General features: G+C 40.0%; 2 protein-coding genes across 4 annotated transcripts in view; one reads left to right on the forward strand and one right to left on the reverse strand.

The window, feature by feature from the left end:
- The window catches only part of LOC133662242 (pyruvate carboxylase, mitochondrial-like), a 687,704-nt gene that overhangs the window by 217,058 nt on the left and 447,039 nt on the right, over positions 1–23,607 (reverse strand). The window lies entirely within an intron of this gene.
- The window catches only part of LOC133662241 (leucine-rich repeat and fibronectin type-III domain-containing protein 4-like), a 64,471-nt gene that overhangs the window by 9,390 nt on the left and 31,474 nt on the right, over positions 1–23,607 (forward strand). For all 3 annotated transcript variants that reach the window (XM_062066062.1, XM_062066064.1, XM_062066063.1), the window contains 3 exons: positions 17,957–18,526; positions 18,609–18,771; positions 21,025–21,195. In XM_062066062.1, coding sequence (XP_061922046.1) covers positions 17,983–18,526; positions 18,609–18,771; positions 21,025–21,195 — 878 coding nt within the window. In that variant the 5' untranslated portion in view covers positions 17,957–17,982. The remainder of the gene's footprint in view (positions 1–17,956; positions 18,527–18,608; positions 18,772–21,024; positions 21,196–23,607) is intronic.

Raw genomic sequence — 23,607 nt, forward strand, 5'->3', positions numbered from 1 at the left:
TGCCATAGTGTGTCATGCAAATGTGAATTTACGATCGTGGGCATAAGTGCATCCACGTAGTGGTGCATCTGCAACTCTGAGAGGGAGCATGTATAATTTTTTTTTTTAAATAGAGAGTTGCTGATAGTCCACATCGATGCCGCAATATGGAGTGTGCATTAAAAAATGAACATGTGGCAAATAAAAGACATTATCTGTTAATTACAGTCTTTTATTAGCCCCTAACCTAAAGCATGCAAGTGTGCGATCCAATATGATACGCCTGCACTTCTGCCATCTGGACTAAAAGCTAAACAATATTGAGTCGCCTCCCTGGCATCGGTGACAAGCTCACGAGCAATTAAAAAAAACAATGCCTCTCCCAGTGCAAAAATAAATAAATAAAAAAAGCACTCCAGTATTGCACGAAAGTGCCAGCGCTTGACTGTGCCCATCAGTTTGCCTCCATGTGGACGACTCTTACTTACACATTTACACAAGGGCTTTCCTGACAGATAACGCCGACACGCGGCTTTGCAGTCATTGTTGAAGTGAAGTAACCTGGCAAATATGCACGCGCGAACACAGGACGGCGAGAACATGGCAGCTTTTCATTCGAGACCACGGAAGTTCCCAGTGACTGTGCGAACCAACCGAGTGCCAAAGAAAATCACTGTCATCTCTGTTGTTTGCCACTTCAATTTAGCGTCACCGGGTAAAGTGGAAGACACCCCCCCCCCAGCGCACGTACCAAGAGCATGGAACTAGCCGATAAAGACACAACTCTAAGAAACCATCTGGATTTTAAGAGGTTGACGCTTCCAAGGTCACCTCCAGCAACAGACTGACGTTAATGCAAACACAATGGCAGTGTACTTCACACTGTGGGGGAAAAAACACTCATCAATCAAGCTGTCACTTCATCTGAAAGGTCCCATATTGTCCTATTTTCCATCAATCTGAAATAAGTCTAAAAGCTCACAAAAGTGTATTGTAGGTGGGGATTTTTTTGGCACCGCCCTGACCTGTGCCATGTTTCGCTACCTGGGTTGCGTGTGACGTCAGGTCAAATTGCAGACTAGGGATAAAGCGATAAATATTAACGCTAACCACATTAAAGCTCCAGACAGTTAGCGGGAGCTAGGGGCTTAAAGGCCTACTGAAATGAATTGTTTTTATTTAAACGGGGATAGCAGATCCATTCTATGTGTCATACTTGATCATTTTGCGATATTGCCATATTTTTGCTGAAAGGATTTAGTAGAGAACATTGACGATAAAGTTCGCAACTTTTGGTCGCTGATAAAAAAAGCCTTGCCTGTACCGGAAGTAGCGTGACGTCACATGTTGTGGAGCGCCTCACATCTGCACATTGTTTACAATCATGGCCACAAGCAGCGAGAGCGATTTGGACCGAGAAAGCGACGGTTACCCCATTAATTTGAGCGAGGATGAAAGATTTGTGGATGAGGAAAGTGAGAGTGAAGGATTAGAGGGCAGTGGAAGCGATTCAGATAAGGAAGATGCTGTGAGAGGCGGGTGGGACCTGATTTTCAGCTGGGAATGACTAAAACAGTAAATAAACACAAGACATATATATACTCTATTAGCCACAACACAACCAGGCTTATATTTAATATGCCACAAATTAATCTGCATAACAAACACCTCCCCCGTCCCGTCCATATTACCCACCAATACAACTCAAACACCCGCACAACACACTCAATCCCACAGCCCAAAGTACCGTTCACCTCCGTAAAGTTCCTACAGCACATATATTTCCCCAAAGTTACGTACGTGACATGCACATAGCGGCACGCACGTACGGGCAAGCGATCAAATGTTTGGAAGCCAAAGCTGCGTACTCACGGTAGCGCGTCTGCTATCCAACTCAAAGTCCTTCTGGTAAGAGTCCAGCCGGCCGCTAATACATGGCTTCCCACCTACAGCTTTCTTCTTTGCTGTCTTCATTGTTCATTAAACAAATTGCAATAGATTCACCAGCACAGATGTCTAGAATATTGTGGAATTTTGCGATGAAAACAGACGACTTAATAGCTGGCCACAATGCTGTCCCAATATGTCCGCTACAATCCGTGACGTCACGCGCAAACGTCATCATACCGAGACGTTTTCAGCAGAATATTTCGCGAGAAATTTAAAATTGCACTTTACCCGGCCGTATTGGCATGTGTTGCAATGTTAAGATTCCATCATTGATGTATAAACTATCAGACTGTGTGGTCGGTAGTAGTGGGTTTCAGTAGGCCTTTAATTACGTGACATATTTGAGAGAACTGGTGAACAGAAGAGTCCTTATCAAACGGTTGACTAAAATAGCGATCTTTTTGTATGTCCCTGATGATGCTGATAACCTTAAGTGTCATTTAAACACATTAAAACATTACAAAGAGCTCCAAATAGAAGTGGAAAGTACTTATCTATTAGATCCGGAGCTTGAAAGCTACTAGCGCTAGCTTCTCAGCATGTAACATTCTCCTCTTCTACTGTATTTACATTCCCACATAGCTACAACAAGCAGAGATGACAACAGTCGTCCCCTAGTGGTGAGCATGGAAAGTAGAACTTCACATGTAGGTGTGAAATTTGATGAATTAGGACTAATTTAGTGTATAAAAACGTACCGACTGTAAAAAGTGACATGACGTCAGACAAGGCAGCACAAATCTTCAAATATTACTTTCAAACTAGTAAAAAAAAAACGTGTATTATCATCTGTGTCAGTACAAATTTTTATCAATCAATCAAAGTTTATTCATATAGCCCTCAATCACAAGTGTCTCAAAGGGCTGCACAAGCCACAACGACATCCTTGGCTCAGATCCCCCATCAGGGCAAGAAAAAACTCAACCCAACCCAGATGTGGGCCTCAAGTAGCCTCTATATTGAAGCTATTATCATATATATATATCTGATGTACGATACCGAAAGACTTCCAAAGTTTGCGAGTAAATAGATATGATCAAAATAGTATCCATCTCACTGAGATTCCTGAGCCATTTTGAGAGATAACGAGCTAGCCAGACACGTGATCGCGTGACGTAGAGGTAGGAAACGCATATCCCTTCCCCACCAACAACAATGCAAATCATGGAGACTTTGTGAGAGTCAGCAACGAAAATGATGGTCCAGAACCTTATATTGTTGGTCCTTAATTAAGGAGGGTAAGCTCCACGTTTTAGAAGCTCTGCTTCAGTGAAACACTCAGCATCATGTAGCAGTACTGATAAGCGCTAAGCAAGAAATACCAACTCCAAACATAATAACACGAGCGCTTACTGTACAATGTCTGCTCTCACTGTGATGACGACTGATAGGATGTTCATGTCTTCCCGTTTAGATGAAGAATGAATCACAATCTGCGCAAAGGGTTAAACAAGTTGCTGCTGACACTGTCTTATGTTGTAGTGTGTTTGTCTCCATCCCCGGGTATAAATTGAATGTCACAGATGAACAACTTTTAGATTCAAGGCTAAATCCTCCTATCATCCAGATGAGAGGCTTGATTTATAATCTAGAATAATTTTGACGAGCCGAGACGTGACTCAGCTGTAGCAGAAACGGCAGCAAACAAAACATCGCCGTCCCAAAGCTTCTTCTTCTTCTTCACAGTATTACGGCAGTTGGCATCCATATATGCTACATTACTGCCACCTTCAGTTTCATTTTGTAATTACATTGAAGTCTCTCAATGAGTCCAGTGCAGCATAAACTACAGTTAGCTCTTAAAAATACTTTGTCTGCGTTATCGCTTATAATAACAATATTACTAATATTTGGTTAATATTCAGTTCATGATACGTATATAGACTATTGGTTACGGGTTTTGGATGATTATTTAGAGGGGCAAAATAAAAATCCCCCATGGACTTCATTATTAGCGGACTCTTTATTTATTTCTCTACAACTTCTAAAAAATTGTTTTCATGTCTTGTATAAGAATTGTGAATAATTGACAGCACATCTCTGTCTAATGTTTGCGTATTTCCAATGTGACCGATCTGATACTATAGTCAGAGTGCAGAAGCGTTCCCATTGTGACGTCAATCTCCACAAATAGCCGAAGGTATTCGAAGCGGAATATCCAAAATGGTGGACCTAATTTGTGTCTTTTTGTGATGTTTAGATGGTATTTTCACTTTCTTTGCTGATTGTAAATACAATTGGATATAGTTTATAGGATACAATCAAACACAATCAAGCATATCAAGTAGGGTTGTACGGTATACCGGTATTAGTATAGTACCACGATACTAATGAATCATATAAACAAACGCCATTGGTGGCTCCACACTTAACATCCACTGTAATGATACAAAGTATAGTAGCGTATCTAGTCAATACTACTATGATTGCGTCGATAATTTTGGGCATCACATCTTCTTTCGTTTAAAAAAAAATGTATATTATGTTTTTAAACTCAGGAAATATGTCTGTAACGACTTGGTATCGGATCGATACCCAAATTTGTGGTATCATCCAAAACTAATGTAAAGTATCAAACAACATAAGAAAAAGTGATTATTACATTTTGACAGAAGTGTAGATAGAACATGTTAAAAGAGAAAGTAAGCAGATATTAACAGTAAATGAACAAGTAGATTAATAATTCATTTTCTACCACTTGTCCTTAATAATTTTGACAAAATAATAGAATGAGAAATGGCATAATATGTTACTGCATACGTCAGCAGCTAAATTAGGAGCCTTTGTTTTCTTACTTACTACTAAAAGACAAGTTGTCTAGTATGTTCACTATTTTATTTAAGGACAAACTTGCAAAAAGAAACATATGTTTAATGCACCCTAAGATTCTTTGTTAAAATAAAGCCAATAACGCAATTTTTTGTGGTCCCCTTTATTTAGAAAAGTACCAAAAGGTATCGAAATAATTTTGTTACCGGTGGTATCAGGACAACACTAATATCAAGTCAACTTGTTTTTCCACTACTGGTACTTTAAGCCTCTGCTTCTGACTCTGTAGGAACAGTTTACGGAAAAATATGTAGGGCAGGCCCTTTTCTATGTGAAGTCATGGTCATTTTTGGACGTACAAAATTGCCCTCCACACATGAGGTTTAGGCGAGTGTGTCGTATTTTTTTCTTCAGATTTGCTGCCGGAGATTATGTCCTTTCACCACTTGTGGTTCAACAACACCCTGCAGCAATAAGAAGCTGCTCACGCTGCCTGTTTAAGAACATGAGCAGCTTCTCACAGTGCAACATGTCCAGCCATCAGACACTAGACATCGGCTCCTTTTGTAAAGTTGGGGTTTTTTTCTCCACACTTTTCCAAAACTTATCCTACCAATAAAAAAAAACTGCGCTCTAAAAGAAGTACTTGAAAGAGACTTGTGTACGGTATCACAGTGGACCCTGAGCGGCGGTGGCTCAGTTTTTGCCCGACAGTGCAGTTAATTGTGCACCCGGGGCACATTTGCAGAGGTGTCCATTCTATAAAGGTGTGATGAAATGTTGCAGGAATGTGATGCAAAGCAGCATTTAATTGTGTGTTTCGTGGGAGCTTGCGCATTCAAAACAACAATCTGTCCCTTAAGGCGAAATGAGTCGGGGCATATTTTTGGAGGAAGCGCATTCATTTGGGGGACAATGCTGTTTATGGCATTATAAAATATTAAAGGCCTACTGAAATGAATTTTTCTTATTTAAACGGGGATAGCAGATCCATTCTATGTGTCATACTTGATCATTTCGCGATATTGCCATATTATTGCTGAAAGGATTTAGTAGAGAACAACGACGATAAAGATCGCAACTTTTGGTATCTGATAAAAAAAAGCCTTGCCCTTACCGGAAGTAGCGTGACGTAGTCAGTTGATAGCCTCCTCATATTTTCCTATTGTTTTCAATGCAGCTAGAGCGATTCGGACCGAGAAAGCGACGATTACCCCATTAATTTGAGCGAGGATGAAAGATTCGTGGATGAGGAACATTAGAGTTAAGGACTAGAATGCAGTGCAAGACATATCTTTTTTCGCTCTGACCGTAACTTAGGTACAAGCTGGCTCATTGGATTCCACACTCTCTCCTTTTTCTATTGTGGATCACGGATTTGTATTTTAAACCACCTCAGATACTATATCCTCTTGAAAATGAGAGTCGAGAACGCGAAATGGACATTCACAGTGACTTTTATCTCCACGACAATACATCGGCAAAGCACTTTAGCTACGGAGCTAACGTGATAGCATCGTGCTTAACTGCATATATAAAAAAATAAATCCCTGACTGGAAGGATAGACAGAAGATCAACAATACTATTAAACCAGGGACATGTAAATACACGGTTAATGCTTTCCAGCCTGGTGAAGCTTAAAAATGCTGTTGCTAACGACGCCATTGAAGCTAACTTAGCTACGGAGCTAACGTGATAGCATCATGCTTAACTGCATATAGAAACAAAATAAATAAATCCCTGACTGGGAGGATAGACAGAAGATCAACAATACTATTAAACCAGGGACATGTAAATACTCGGTTAATGCTTTCCAGCTTGGCGAAGCTTAAAAATGCTGTTGCTAACGACGCCATTGAAGCTAACTTAGTATAACGGGACCTCACAGAGCTATGATAAAACCATTAGCGCTCCACCTACGCCAGCCAGCCCTCATCTGCTCATCAACACCCGTGCTCACCTGCGTTCCAGCGATCGACGGGCGACAAAGGACTTCACCCGATCATCAATGCGGTTGGCGGCTAGCGTCGGATAGCGCGTCTGCTATCCAAATCAAAGTCCTCCTGGTTGTGTTGCTGCAGCCAGCCGCTAATACACCGATCCCACCTACAGCTTTCTTCTTTGCAGTCTTCATTGTTCATTAAACAAATTGCGAAAGATTCACCAACACAGATGTCCAGAATACTGTGGAATTATGAGATGAAAACAGAGCTATTTTGTATTGTATTCAATGGGGTACCGATACTTCTGTTTCACTGGTTACATCACGCGCATACGTCATCATACATAGACGTTTCCAACCGGAAGTTTAGCGGGAAATGTAAAATTACACTTTATAAGTTAACCCGGCCGTATTGGCATGTGTTGCAATGTTAAGATTTCATCATTGATATATAAACTATCAGACTGCGTGGTCGGTAGTAGTGGGTTTCAGTAGGGTTTCAATTGAACTACAGTATATTTAATTTTTCTATGCACTTGTGTTGCGACTTTCATCCTTGACTCTTGTCTTTGGGCTAGAGCCTGCTAATTCAATTCTCTACAGCTCCCTCATCGAATCCCTCCTCCCTGCCCTGCAGGACAGTTATGGATGGCCTGCTTCACCCGTTTATCGTCTTTACATATTTCCCTGCCCGTCTGCTTGATGGCACAAATTCATACCCGCTGCTTGTGTTCATCTCAGCTCTTCAAACAGGCCCTCCTTTCTTCATTCATTTGTACCCCGTTCAGCTCTTGCTGCATCAGCCTCTGCATGCGGCACTGCTTGCCTTCCTTGCTGTGCTTTCTATACATGGCAACTGACTAAAGCAGACAGGATTTGACAGGGGAATGACAAAGGAGTGATAGTATCAAAAGGATGAGTGGGCTTCCAGTACACACGACTGCTGCAACAAGAGGCTACGTGGGCGTTGTGTTCTTCCTAGCCTAGAGAGAGAGAGAGAGCCTCACTATAATTATGACTGTGTGGGAGACTGTTTTGGTATGCTCCTGCCGGTTTCTGCATGCAAATTAATATCAAGGGCTGGGACTTGGAGCAGGAACTTTGACTTTGACTCTTGTTTAATGCTGCTTGTGTGTGTTGGGGTGCACTTTAACATTTGTATTACCAATTCATCCATCAGATGTGAGTCAGATTGTTGGGTTTGTGTTCAGAGGCTGCTCAGGTTAATCAAACATTAGAAGGGAACCTATGGCTCGAAAGCCAAATGTGGCTCTTTTGATGCCTGCATGCAAAGCTTAGTGCCTTAAAACATTCTCATGCATTTTAATCCATCCATTCTGTAGCTCTTCAATTCAGGCAAGGGTTTGGCTCCATCTGCACAACGACACACGTGATTACACACTCCATCCAGCTGTATAACCTGATCAGTGACCTCGTGGTTAGAGTGTTCCGCCTTGAGATCGGTAGGTAGTGAGTTCAACCAAAGACTATAAAAATGGGAGCCATTGGCACTCAGCATCAAGGGTTGGAATTGGGGGTTAAATCACCAAAATGATTCCTGAGCGCGGCCACCACTGCTGCTCACTGCTCCCCTCACCTCCCAGGGGGTGGAACAAGGGGATGGGTCAAATGCAGAGAGTAATTTCACCACACCTAGTGTGTGTGTGACTATAAGTGGTACTTTTAACTTTAATCACTCGCCATTACAGCAATAGATAATATCTGTCTATTACCTGACCGCTTCTATGTTAGCTACCTCTCTTTGTTTATAATGAATATTTTCTGCTGGATCTACTCTCTATTTTATGCTGCTCTTTTTTTTTCTTTCTTTTCTTTCTGCAGCTGTTACATATACTGTAATATTGTACATGGTAATTGGGATTTGTTATATATTGTATATATTATATAAAAATATAATATAATATAATAATATAATATATCAGTATATATTATATACGGTATATATAATATGTAAATATTACATATATGTTATATTGTATATTGCTACTATGGTACATTTTTAGTCTATTCAATAGCTGCATTATCCTTTCCATCCTTATCCTTTCCATTCTTTGTAACTGAGCTACTGTGTGGAACAATTTCCCTTGTGGATCAATAAAGTTTGTCTAAGTCCAAGTCTAAGTGGGGTGAAGAAGTAAATACCCCGCCTTTCAATCACATATATTTAGCTCAACAGTTTTTGTGTATAAATATGGAACCGGAACGTTGCCGGAAAGTTTTGGTATTGAAAATAAAATTGACATTTCAGAGAAAGTTGTATTGACACTGAAACAAGTCTTGAAATTATAACAGGTTGAATTATACATAATATGAATTTTGAAACAACGAAAGAAGATGTTGTGAAGCAAAAAAATCATAGTAATCATAGTAGTATGGACTAGATACGTGCCAGTACTTGGTATCATTACAATGGACGTTAGATGTAGATCCACCAATGGCATTTGTTTACATTTTGACGCCGGTGGGCTGCAGTGTGTAGTGAAGCATGTTTAGCTATTCCTCGTCCTGCAGGGATGATACTTGTAAGAAAATGGTGGGGGGTTATAGTACTGAATATGATTAATTAGTATCACAGTACTATACTAATACCGGTATACTGTACAACCCTAGTCCATAGATAAAACCCTTTTGAAAAGAAGATGGCGAAAATACATTTTAGGACAAATGGAAAGAGGAGTTTGCCTTTGTGGGAAGAGCAAGTTCTGCGTTGTGGAATATGCAATGATAATATTTCTTTAATGAAACGGTCAAATGTAAAGCGGCATTTCTACACATTAAAGCTAGGAAGTAATAAGTATGTGTTATTGGTTCGCTTCAGTATAACAACTATGTATATAAAGTTAAAGTTAAAGTACCACTGATAGTTACACACACTAGGTGTGAGGAAATGACCCTCTGCATTTGACCCATGCCTTGTTCCACCCCCTGGGAGGTGAGGGGAGCAGTGAGCAGCAGCGGTGGCTGCGCTCGGGAATCATTTTGGTGATTTAACCCACAATTCCAACCCTTGAAGCGGAGTGTCAAGCAGGGAGGTAATGGGTCCCATTTTTAGAGTCTTTGGTATGACCCGGCCAGGGTTTGAACTCACGACCTACCGATCTCAGCATACCCTACAATTGTTTGTCTTACATTTAGTTGTGTTCAGTGTTAAAACACATCAAATGGTTCTCACTGAAACACATTTTTAAAATACGTGGGTTTTATGGCTCTCTCTGGAAAAAAAGGTTCCCGACCCCTGCCTCCATGGATGCAAGTTCATTATTGCTTAAAGGCATTTCGAAAAATACTCAAACGTTTGGCCCGATGAGACAATACGCATGCAAATGTATACAAACTCGCGTCACGGTTACAAATTGTAGTTGACATTTACGGACGATTTGACATTCATCATCTTCAAATGGGGATTACAAATTAAGGTCAAAAGGAAGATGGAGTCTTCAAGTGCAACACATTTTGTATGCTAAAAAACCCCGCAGACGTTATACTTTCAAATCGAGCCCAAAGCGCCTCTTAATTGCACAGGTCAGTTTCGAATGCAACAGCGCCAAGACTTAAAGGCCTATTGAAATGAGATTTTCATATTTAAACGGGGATAGCAGACCCATTTTATGTGTCATACTTGATAATTTTGCGATATTGCCTATTTTTGCTGAAAGGATTTAGTAGAGAACATCGACGATAAAGTTCGCAACTTTTGGTCGCTGATAAAAAAAGCCTTGCCTGTACCGGAAGTAGTGTGACGTCACAGGTTGAAGTGCTCCTCACATCTGCACATTGTTTACACCAGCAGCGAGAGCGATTCGGACCGAGAAAGCGACGATTACCCCATTAATTTGAGCCAGGATGAAAGATTCGTGGATGAGGTAAGTGAGAATGAAGGATTAGAGGGCAGTGCAGGACACCAGGGTGTATCTTTTTTCGCTCTGACCGTAACTTAGGTACAAGGGCTCATTGGATTCCACACTTTCTCCTTTTTCTATTGTGGATCACGGATTTGTATTTTAAACCACCTCGGATACTATATCCTCTTGAAAATGAGAGTCAAGAACGCGAAATGGACATTCACAGTGACTTTTATCTCCACGACAATACATCGGTGAAGCACTTTAGCTACGGGGGTAACGTGATAGCATCGGGCTTAACTGCAGATAGAAACAGAAGAAATAAACCCCTGACTGGAAGGATAGACCGAAGATCAACAATACTATTATTACTTCACCTATCAGAAGAAACCCAACCAAACCCTGGACCTGTAACCACACGGTTAATGCTGTCCAGCCTGGCGAAGCCTAACAATGCTTTTGCTAACGACGCTATTGAAGCTAACTTAGCTACAGGACCTCGACAGAGCTATGCTAAAAACATTAGCGCTCCACCTACGCCAGCCCTCATCTGCTCATCACCACCCGTGCTCACCTGCGTTCCAGCGATCGACGGCGCGACGAAAGACTTCACCCGATCATCAGTGCGGTCGGCGGCTAGCGTCGGATAGCGCGTCTGGTATCCCACTTAAAGTCCTCCTGGTTGTGTTGCTGCAGCCAGCCGCTAATACACCGATCCCACCTACAGCTTTCTTCTTTGCTGTCTCCATTGTTCATTAAACAAATTGCAAATGATTCACCAACACAGATGTCCAGAATACTGTGGAATTTTTCGATGAAAACAGACGCTGTTTAAGATTTCATCATTGATATATAAACTATCAGACTGCGTGGTCGGTAGTAGTGGGTTTCAGTAGGCCTTTAATGGGAATACGGCTATTTATTGACTTAATTTTCCCTAAATTTGACCTCTAAAGTTACTGCGGTGTAAGTGTCGGAACGGAAAACTTTTCAAAAGCTTCGAGTCTTGCACTCGCACAGAGCTTCTGAAGAGTTCTTTCCACCTCTCACAGCCTCCTTACTTTGCGGCAAACGAGGGTTCACGCGGGGCGGTGCAAGTGAGACATTTTCCCAGAATAGACGACGTGCAGGAGAACAGACACAATAGAACACCGTGGACACAAACACCGTGCACACGTTTCAGAACGCCGAGTACAGATGCAGGCACACACATGGTGAGTCAACTCCTGCTGCAGAAATCAATTAGTTGAATGATAAGCATGGGATACATGGAAGTGAAGGAGTGTAACCAAATGGGACGAGGAGCCATCAGTCTCTCAGGGTGGGATCGATCAGCGAGCAGACGCATTACTTTCACCCATCACTACTGTGTGTGTGTGCGTGTGTGTGCGTGTGTTGTTGTGTTGCTGCAAAAAATACCAGAGGGGTCAAAAAAAAGAGACTATCAAGCAGATAAAGAGCCCCACATGAGAGAGTCAACACCCCTCGGAAGGTGTGGCGTACAAAAGGCCGGTGAGAGAAGAAAAGAGTGTGGCGAGGCGGAACTCTGACTGATAACGCCGCCATCCTCAGGTTGCCTCAAGGGCAGATCAGACAGATGAGACAAGAAATGGCAAGGAAGTTGCAGCGCTGTTTTAAGCACAATGGCCTTCAGATGGTGCCAAGTGAGCAAGATGGGAAACAAGAGGAACATCACTTTGGTCGGAGATATATTGCTGAAGGATGGATGAGCAAAAGGGCCCTTTATCCTGTAAGGCAGGGGTGTCCAAAGTGCGGCCCGCAGCTAATTGTTTACCGGCCCGCCACACATTCTGGAAATACTATTGTAAATATAAAAAAGAACATTAAAAAAAGTGGAATGAGGTGAAATATAACGAGAAAAAGTTGCAATGTTGACACAAAAGCTGCCATGCAGGCTGTTTTTTTTCCTCTTTTGTCTTTCTTTATTTTTCTTTTTTTGCCATTGCTCAAAAAAAAAAAAAAATAATGACAAAAAATCCATGTTATAATGAATTATTTTCAGGGGTCCAATTACTTCAAATATTTCACTTTAAAATGTTTTATGTGGTAAATATTGCATATATTGTGTAGTAGCCATATAAAAACATCAACGTTTTCTTTGACAAAAGCGCATAAAACAAACAAAATAATAGTTCCAGCATAAAATCGACAGATATATCTGAAGTTGATCTCGTAACTTAAGTGTTGAAAGTAAAAGAAAAACCTAATAAAAATGTATCACTTTATGAGTGGGGCACCTTTTGGATCCCAAATATATTTAGTGATTTTTTATTTATCTTTTCACTGTGATTACTCAAAAATATGAAATAATTAAAATCAATGGTGTCCTGCATTATTGATCTTTTAGGGCTCTAATTACTAAATACTGCATATTTCAGTTTTACTATAAAAAACTAAGTTGTTTTTGACAGAAAAGCCATAAAACATTTTTTTTAATTTGTATTACTTTATATCAACTTGAAGTTGATATAGAGATTTACTGTAAGCGTTAAATAATTAAAAAATAATAATAATCTGACTTATTTTTAACATTTTAATGACTGAGACACTTTATGGTCCCCGGGACCCCTAAAGGTAAAATAAATAAAAAATCCATATATTTTGTTATGGTTTGAAAATGAAAAATATCAAAATGGCCCCCACATGCTTTAATTTTTCCGTGTGCGGCCCTCAGTGGAAAAAGTTTGGACACCCCTGCTGTAAGGCAAGCCTGGGTAATTATTTTGACTCGAGGAGCCAAATATAGAGAAAAAAAATGTGTCTGGGGGCCGGTATGTCTGACTTTTCTTTAGGAACGCTAATACAAAACCTCACAATAATGTCTGATTGAAAGCTAAAAACGTTATGACAGACCGCCTCAAAAAACAGAATGGAATTTTATGTTTTTTTTACTGAATGAGACACCCAGAATGTACAGGAAAATAAAGAATGTGGGATTTACGATGAATGATAAAACACTGAATATTGACAACATATGAACGTCACAACCCCTCTTCATCGACATATTTTACAATCGAGCAAAATGCAACTAAAATGCTACAAACAGCGAAATATGAACGCGAAGGGTAAAAAAACAAAACACTTACAATTATGATATATCACTAAGCTTCAGAACTATGTTGTAAAAATATCCTTCCGCGTATGTCCCTGACACCCGCATTTCAGGCTTACCGCTCTGGAAACACTGTGGAAACGCTCCCCACTCACATTGCTTAATGCCTCATCTGAGCTGCTGTGACTTAGATTACCAAAGTAACTAATTAGATTACCATAGTAACTAGTATATCATGCAAAAGCTCAGATTCCAACCATTGAAATACTTTGTATAGTTCAAGACTTACGGTCATTTGAAAACATCACTGCACATCATAATGGCAGCTGAGTGTCCGCCCTGAGATTGGTAGGTCGCGAGTTCAAACCCCGGCCGAGTCATACCAAAGACTATAAAAATGGGACGCATCACCTCCCTGCTTGGCACTCCGCATCAAGGGTTGGAATTGGGGGTTAAATCACCAAAAAGGATTCTCGAGCGCGGCCACCGCTGCTGCTCACTGCTCCCCTCACCTCCCAGGGGGTGGAACAAGGGGATGGGTCAAATGCAGAGGGTAATTTCACCACACCTAGTGTGTGTGTGTGACTATCAGTGGTACTTTAACTTTACAGTTTCCATTAGAGATGTCCGATAATATCGGACTGCCGATAAATGCTTCAAAATGTAATATCGGAAATTATCGGTATCGGTTTCAAAATGATCGGTATCGGTTTCTAAAAGTAAAATTTATGACTTTTTAAAACGCCGCTGTGTACACGGACGTAGGGAGAAGTAAGGAGCGCCAATAAACCTTAAAGGCACTGCCTTTGCGTGCCGGCCCAGTCACATAATAACTACGGCTTTTCACACACACAAGTGAATGCAAGGCATACTTGATCAACAGCCATACAGGTCACACTGATGGTGTCGTATAAACAACTTTAACACTGATACAAATATGCGCCACACTGTGAACCCACGCCAAACAAGAATGACAAACACATTTCGGGAGAACATCCGCACCGTAACACAACATAAACACAACAGAACAAATACCCAGAACCCCTTGCAGCACTAACTCTTCCAGGACACTACAATATACACCCCCCGCTATCTCCCGCCCACCTCAACCTCCTTATGCTCTCTCAGGGAGAGCATGTCCAAAATTCCAAGCTGCTGTTTTGAGGCATGTTAAAAAAAAAGAATGCACTTTGTGACTTCAATAATAAATATGGCAGTGCCATGTTGGCATTTTTTTCCATAACTTGAGTTGATTTATTTTGGAAAACCTTTTTACATTGTTTAACGCATCCAGTGTGGCATCACAACAAAGTTAGGCATAATAATGTGTTAATTCCATGACTGTATATATCGGTATCGGTTGATATCGGAATCGGTAATTAAGAGTTGGACAATCTAGTTTCCATCTCAAAGATCTAAAAACATTATTTGGGAATGTCCGGCGGGCCAGATTGAAAAGATTAAAGGGCCGCATGTGGCCCCCGGGCCTTCATTTGCCCAGGTCTGCTGTAAGGGATAATGTGCATAAGGATATAAAACTATTGGAGTCAAAGTAGTGTAAGTGAAGTGAAGTGAATTATATTTATATAGCGCTTTTCTCTTGTGACACAAAGCGCTTTACATAGTGAAACCCAATATCTAAGTTCCATTTACACCAGTGTGGGTGGCACTGGGAGCAGGTGGGCAAAGTGTCTCGCCCAAGGACACAGCGGCAGTGACCAGGATGGCGAAAGAGGGAATCAAACCTGCAACCCTCAAGTTGCTGGCACGGCCACTCTACCAACCGAGCTACGCCACCCCCAAGTCTATAGTCAAGGGTACAAAAACACCACCAAAGGTACAATGATTAATAATTTTTTTTACAGCTACTGACATTCAGTAGTAAATTACTTATTATGATTTATATTGTACAAAAATGGGCAGCATATAAAACATTGAATTGATGTGGCTTTAATCTTGCAATCCTTACCAGGCTATAGTGTATCATCACTGCTATCACAAATCTTTTAATACAGACTAACGACTCCTAAATTGGGCAATGAAGCGCTGGGTTTCGTTTTTTTTTTTTTTTTTCGGTGTGCGGAGGTGTAACAAAGCCAACCATTTCACCGTAAGTAGATTGAAGATGGATGATAAAGCCTCCTCTGGTTTCACGCGGAAAGAGGAAAGCTAATGGAAAATATTGAGCCGGCAATTTGCAGCGAGGTGTAAAGTCAGCATGATGTATGGCTGCGTACTCGCCAACTACATCGTCTCTACAGTCTGAGTCTCTCTGACTGTTATCGGCACTCGCTGTCACTTTCCTCATCCCTGTTACAGTTGCCATGGCAACCCATATGCATGACAATCGGCTGCAGTGACTACACCTTGTAAATGAGAGATACCTGGACTTAAAGCGGACCGGGCCCACTGGGAAGTACAGTACGTTGTGTTATGCTGTAGAGCAGGGGTGTCCAAAGTCACTTCAAAATATTTTATGTGGGAAATATTGCATATATTGTGTGGTTGCCATACAAAAAGATCAACATTTTATTTGACAAAAGAGCATAAAACAAACAAAATAATAGTTAAAACGTAAAATCGACAGATATATCTGAAGTTGAGCTCGTAACTTAAGTGTTGAAAGTAAAAAAAAAATTTTAAAAAATATATTACTTTCTGAGTGGATCCCAAATATATTTAATGGGATTTTATTTATCTTTTCACTGTGATTACTCAAAAATAATAATAAATTAAAATCAATGGTGTCCTGCATTATTGATATTTTTAAGGCTCAAAATTACTTCACATCAAACATTGCTTTCTGAATGTTTTGGGCAGTGGGGGAAATACTGCATAACTAAGTTGTCTTTGACAGAAAAGGCATAAAACCTTTTTGTTTTTTTAAACTTTATATCAACCTGAAGTTGATATACTGTAGAGATTTACTGTAAGCGTTATATAAATTAAAAAAATAATAATTTGACTTGTTTTTAACATTTTAATGACTTAGACCAGGGGTGTCCAAACTTTTTCCACTGAGGGCCGTACACGGAAAAATGTAAGCATGGAAGCACCATTTTGATATTTTTCATTTTCAAACCTTGACAAAATATAGGGATTTTTTTTTTTTTTTTAACCTTTAGGGCTCCCGGGGACTATAAAGGGTCTCAGTCATTAAACTGTTAAAAATAAGTCAAATTATTATTATTATTTTTTATCTAACGCTTACAGTAAATCTCTGTATCAACCTGAGGTTGATATAAAGTTAAAAACAAAAAAAAAAGGTTTTCTGTCAAAGACAACTTTGTTTTTTATAGTAAAACTTAAATATGCTGTATTTAGTAATTAGAGCCTTAAAAGATCAATAATGCAGGACACCATTGATTTTAAGTCTTTAATATTTTTGAGTAATCACAGTGAAAAGTTAAATAAAATCCTACTAAATATATTTGGGATCCAAAAGGTCCCCCACTCATAAAGTGATACATTTTTATTTTTTTACTTTTAACACTTAAATTACGAGATCAACTTCAGATATATCTGTCGATTTTACATTTGAACTATTATTTTGTTTGTTTTATGCTCTTTCGTCCAATAAAACTTTGATGTTTTTATATGGCAACCACAGAATATATGCAATATTTTTTCCACATAAAACATTTTAAAGTGATATTTTTTAAGTAATAATTCATTATAACATAGATTTTTAGTCTTTTTTTTTTTTTTTAGCAAGGGCAAAAAAAAGAAAAATAAACAAAGACAAAACAAAAAAAACGCCTGCATGGCAGCTTTGTGTCAACATTGCGACTTTTTCTTGTTAGATTTCACCTCATTCCACTTTTTTTTTAAATGTTTTTTCAAATTTTTGCAATATTATCAATTTTGCAATTTTTGCAGAATGTGTGGCGAGCCGGTAAACAATTAGCTGCGGGCCGCAAATGGCCCCCGGGCCGCACTTTGGACACCCCTGACTTAGACCCTTCATGGTCCCCGGGAGCCCTAAAGGTAAAAAACAAACAAAATCCATATATTTTGTTATGGCTTGAAAATGAAAAATATCAAAATGGCCCCCGCATGCTTTAATTTTTCCGTGTGCGGCCCTCAGTGGAAAAAGTTTGGACACCCCTGCTGTAGAGTCAAGGCCGATAAGGCGGGGTGACCCAATTTAATTCCCTGCCGCACAGTCTTAAGGCAGGGCCCTATGATAAAACACGTCTAATCCTCTCTTAGGGGTTTCTAGGTAACCGTTACTATGGGGACCGGCTCAGTGTGGAGAGTGTTTCAAGGCGAAAAAAAAGTACAAAATGCCTGCTTAAAAATGTGTACTGTGTCTAAGAGGAACATGGCAGGTTCTTAGTTAGTACTTACGAAGCATTTTTTTTTGTCTTTCTGACCAGGTCTGTGGATAGCCTGGCTTTCTACCATGCCTGCCCCCCCAATCCTACACCCCAGCAGACACAGACACCTTCCTCACACAAATGGCTGCCCTGACCTAAAGACCAAACATTCTACCCTCCCCGCCCTCCTCCCTGCCTCCATCTTCTCGCTTCCTCATACCCCGCACCTCAGCTCATCAGGAGCTTCTCGAAGAACCCTCGCAAACGGCACCACGTTCCTGGCTTGTCACTGGCTGGCCCTGGTCACATGCTGCCTGCTGCCTTCCCTGATCGGCGCGGGGGAGACATGGGGCGTGGTGTCAACCTGCCCCTTCCACTGCGTGTGCCGGAACCTTTCCGAATCTCTCAGCACGCTCTGCGCCGACAAAGGGCTCCTGTTTGTGCCGCCGCACGTTGACCGGCGCACGGTGGAGCTGCGGCTGGCGGACAACTTCATCACACAGGTGGGGGGGAACGACTTTGTCAACATGAGTGGATTGGTCGACTTGACTCTGTCGAGAAACACCATCCACCTGATCCGACCCATGGCCTTTGCCGACCTAGAGAGCCTGCGATCTTTGCATCTCGACGGTGAGATTTGTCTTCCACGTAATCATCAGCTCAAGTTATTAATGTCCTAAAAAATATGTTTCTATAATTCTTGCCCTTTTAGGTAACCGACTGACAACAGTCGGCCCCAGGGACTTCACAGGGCTGTTGAATCTACAACATTTAATCATCAACAACAATCAGCTGGTCAAAGTGTCATCGCAGGCGTTTGATGACTTCTTGCTCAGCTTAGAGGACCTTGACATGTCCTACAACAATCTCAGAAGGTATAAGCTACATGACTTAGGCCAGAGTTTTTCAACCACTGTGGCACACTAGTGTGTTGTGAGATACAGTCTGGTGTGCCGTGGGAGATTATCTAACTTCACCTATTTGGGTTAAAAATAATTTTTGCAAACCAGTAATTATAGTCTGCAAATTATGTGTTGTTGTTGAGTGTCGGTGCTGTGTAGAGCTCGGCAGAGTAACCGTGTAATACTCTTCCATATCAGTAGGTGGCAGCCGGTAGCTAATTGCTTTGTAGATGTCGGAAACAGCAGGAGGCAGCGTGCAGGTAAAAAGGTATCTAATGCTTAAACCGAATATAAACAAAAAGGTGAGTGCCCCTAAGAAAAGGCATTGAAGCTTAGGGAAGGCTATGCAGAACGAAACTAAAACTGAACTGGCTACAAAGTAAACAAAAACAGAATGCTGGACGACAGCAAGGACTTACTGTGGAGCAAAGACGGCGTCCACGATGTACATCCGAACATGACATGACAATCAACAATGTCCCCACAAAGAAGGATGAAAACAACTGAAATAGTCTTGATTGCTAAAGCAAAGTAGATGCGGGAAATATCGCTCAAAGGAAGACATGAAACTGCTACAGGAAAATACCAAAAAAAGAGAAAAAGCCACCAAAATAGGAGCGCAAGACAAGAACTAAAACACTACACACAGAAAAACAGCAAAAAACTCTAAATAAGTCACAGTGTGATGTGACAGGTCGTGACAGTACACCTACTTTGAGACAAGAGCTATATTGATGCATGGTTGGTTATAGTTTAAAGTTATATCCAACAATTGCGACAACGACTTTTTACTGTCAACTGAGTTTAGTTTTTTAATGATTTCTGCTGGTGGTGTGCTTCTGGATTTTTTCAACGCAAAAGATGTGCCTTGGCTCAAAAAAGGTTGAAAAACACTGATTATTTGTCTAAAATGAACATCATCTTTGCTTTCCAGTGAATCCACAATAGTCGGGTTAGGGTCCTCCCCAGTGTCAGTTACTCACTAGACCAGTGATTCTCAAACTGTGATAGTGGTACGCCATAAAAGCACTTGATTAAAGTACAGTCATTTATTTTCCTATATTGAAATACAGTGTTACTGTTCAAATTGCGGGTAATGTAACAATGGCCAAAAATATTGAATGTACTTGTTAAATCCAACTTCTGCCTTGTTTTTAATGAATTCTTAGGCCGACGACGCTACTGTGTTCTAATGTTGGTCATTATGGTGGTACTTGGAGAGCTGGTGTTTTCTGAGGTGGTGCTTGGTAAAAAAAAGTTTGAGAACCACTTCAGTAGACAGTCCGAGTGGTCAATCTAGAGCAGAGGTGTCAAAGTTGTTTTCACTGAGGGCCACATTGCAGTTATGTTTGGCCCCAGAGGGCCGCTTCTAACAGTGAATACTATTATTACACTATTCTTTAATGCATTTTATTAGTAGATTTTTTTTAAACTAAAATATTTAAAAAATATATGGTAAGTTGCAATAATTTCACCTCAAAATTTAGAGAATATTACTGTAAATGAAAAAAACAATACTGCTGTTTTTATGGTAAAAAAAAAAAAGGCAGCTCAGTTGCGAGAATTTTACTGTTAGATTTACATTAGTTTTTTTTTTTACCGCAAATAAAAAAAAAACCCTGCAATTTTACAGTAAAATTTTGGCACCTGAGCTGCCATTTAAAAACGTTTTTTTTTTTTTTAACCGCAAATCAATAACTGTAGATGTTTCGGTGTATTACTGTATATGCCAAAACGGCACCACAGTTTATTAAAGTAAAAAAAGTACTGTTTTTTCATTTAGAGAAAAAGGCTGTAAAAACCACAGTAAATTTCACAATTTTACCATGAAATCTATTGCTACTTTTACATTGCACAATTTGATGGATAACTAGCTTTGAAATGATTATTATTAGTATTTATTTCTATTTACAACATTTTTTTGAATTTTTGATCATATATTATTGCATAATTAGACAATATTTAAGTTAACATAATTTGCAATTACATTGAGTACATATATTTTTTGCTCCCAAAATAAATAAAAAAAATACATTTAGTAAGAAAAGTTACAGTACTTTATTGATATATATTATTTACCGGCTTTCGAGGGCCAAATAAAATGAAGTGGCGTGCCTTGAGTTTGACACCTGTGGTCTAGAGGTATCTTCAAGAAGAGTACTGGAACAATGATGGCAGTAGATGACTGACTGTAACACCTCAGTAACATTCCTTGGATTTCCACAGGGTACCCTGGGAGGCCATTCAGAACATGGCGAGTCTGCACACTCTGAACCTGGACCACAACCTCATAGACCACATAGCGGAGGGAGTGTTTGGAGAGCTCTATAAGCTGGCCAGGCTGGATATGACCTCCAACCGGTTAAGGACCCTGCCGCCCGATCCTCTCTTTGCAAGGTAGTGCTTAATGTAGTCCTTCATTTTGTTCATAGTCAGTTCAAAGTGGTGAACACACAGAACAGTTTTTTTTTTGGTTAATTGTCTATCTCTCAACTGTTGTTGCACCACACAGCTATACAGACAAGAGCATATAAACCAGCTGTTCCAGTGAGGATTAATCAAATCTGCTGTCCTCATTTCGTGTATCATAGATGAATAAGACGTTGACATGTCTCAGTCTGTGTGTTGCAGATGGATTTAAAGGGGAACTGCACTTTTTTTTTTTTTTTTGCCTATCGTTCACAATCATTATGAAAAGACATGACGACGGATGTATTTTAAGTCAATGGGAGGTCCTCCATTCCACTCATAAAATCCAATAAATGCATTCAAAAAGCGCCAACAATACTCCATTTACATTTGATGACTTGAATATTAACCAAGTATTAGTGATATTGTTATTATAAGCACTAACGCAGACAAATTATTTATAGTTTGTTAGCACTACCATGTTTACATCGAGTGGTCTGCTGCTCCCTTTAAATTTATTGTAGATTATAAATCATCTCACCTGAAAAGTAGATGGCTGAGGATATATTCCAACAAGTTCGTACACTTTGACAGCCATTTAATACCCGAAACTGGCGAGAATGACATGGAAAGACGTTTAGAACCCTCCCCCCTCTACTTCGCAAGGACTACGAGTCATTCTTAAATGGGTTATACTTGTATAGCACTTTTCTACCTTCAAGGTACTCAAAGCGCTCTGACAGTATTTCCACATTTACCCATTCACACACTGATGGCGGGAGCTGCCATGCAAGGCGCTAACCAGCAGCCATCAGAGGCAAAGGGTGAAGTGTCTTGCCCAAGGACACAACGGACGTGACTAGGAAGGTAGAAGGTGGGAATTGAACCCCAGTAACCAGCAACACTCCGATTGCTGGCACAGCCACTCTACCAACTTCGCCATATGAACATCCTAGCAGTCAGCATCCTAATAACAGCAGACATAGTACAGTAAGTGAAGTTGTATTATGTTTGTTGGCTTTCATGAAGTCTGCAGTGAGTAATAAACAGTGATGAGGGGAAAAAACAACAACTTTGTGATGCTTTTTTTTTTTTATTAATATGCTTAAAATCATCAAAATACGTATATATTAAAATATTATTATAAATGTGCCCGTTACTACATTACATATATACTTACATCATGTTTATAAAACCTTAATGGAGGTGTTTGGATGTTTTTTAAGGGCTTTATAGGCGGTTCCCATAAGCTCCATTGTAAGTGGACATTTGATCACATGTATTTAATAATTACAATGCATAAAAAAATAAAACATCCCTTGTCTTGTCTCTCATAATGATTGTGAACGATAGGCAAAATTCCCAAAACTACTTTAGGTGAACAAATGATGCCTTTACAAGTCTCAAAGTGCATTTATTGACAGGCGACATTTTAGGACTTTGAAAATACTTGGAAGTAAAGAACAAGTGAGCTCTGAATGTCAGACAAACACAAAAGGGTCGTGACAGACTCTGTGAACTACACGACTGAGATTTTTTTTAAAGCAATTTGAGAAGCATTGCTTTCACTCTGTCAGAAAAGTTGTAACTAGCTGCAAGTAGAATTTTCTAAAGTGGTATAGACAACACTTGCGTGGATTTCCGACTAGAAAATGGTGTAAGCTGAAAGCCAGAAAACCTACGCACAAAAAAATTCAGATGTATCAAAATGTGTGCACGCATTATTCCAAGCACATTTCTTTTATTCATTCCAATCATTGTGGAATTGAGAATGTTGAGGTACTACTCAGAAAACACAAAGATAATGAGCAAGACAACAAAACATAAAAACAAAAGCCAACAATGAGTTGGAGATGCTTCTTGCCAGAATGGAAAATGTACTCTATTCCAGTATTTTTGCAATTCAGTGCAGCAGTGCATGCCCCAAGGGAAAAGGTGTGGTTTATTATTTTACACTTTATGCACAGGTTGTTGTTTTTTTAACACAAATACACTTTGCACACAGAGACAATCAGGGCCTTGTTTGATGTAGCTTAACCAGAAAGAAACAGCCAAGTGGCTAACTTTAACAACTGACTCGTAAAGATGCTGTAGGGACGGTATATAAAATTTAAGGGGGCACATATGCTATTAGGACAATGACATAAATACATGTACTCACCAAGAAGCCACCCATCGCGCACAATGTCAGCTTGTTACCATGCTGTTATTTACAAAGTACGAACCATGCATTGAAGCAGGCCACATTGCGACAATGTTGCTTCATTGCATTTGTACATTGGTGGTATGAAAATGTTTCCTGTTGACGTATACGATGCATATTTGTCATATAATGGCTTTTTTTTTTAGCAATGTATGAGCAGTTGATAGCTCTGCTTGCATTAGGAAAACCGGCTGTGG

Source organism: Entelurus aequoreus, linkage group LG12 (assembly GCF_033978785.1).
Source record: "Entelurus aequoreus isolate RoL-2023_Sb linkage group LG12, RoL_Eaeq_v1.1, whole genome shotgun sequence".
Classification (NCBI taxonomy): Eukaryota; Metazoa; Chordata; class Actinopteri; order Syngnathiformes; family Syngnathidae; genus Entelurus; species Entelurus aequoreus.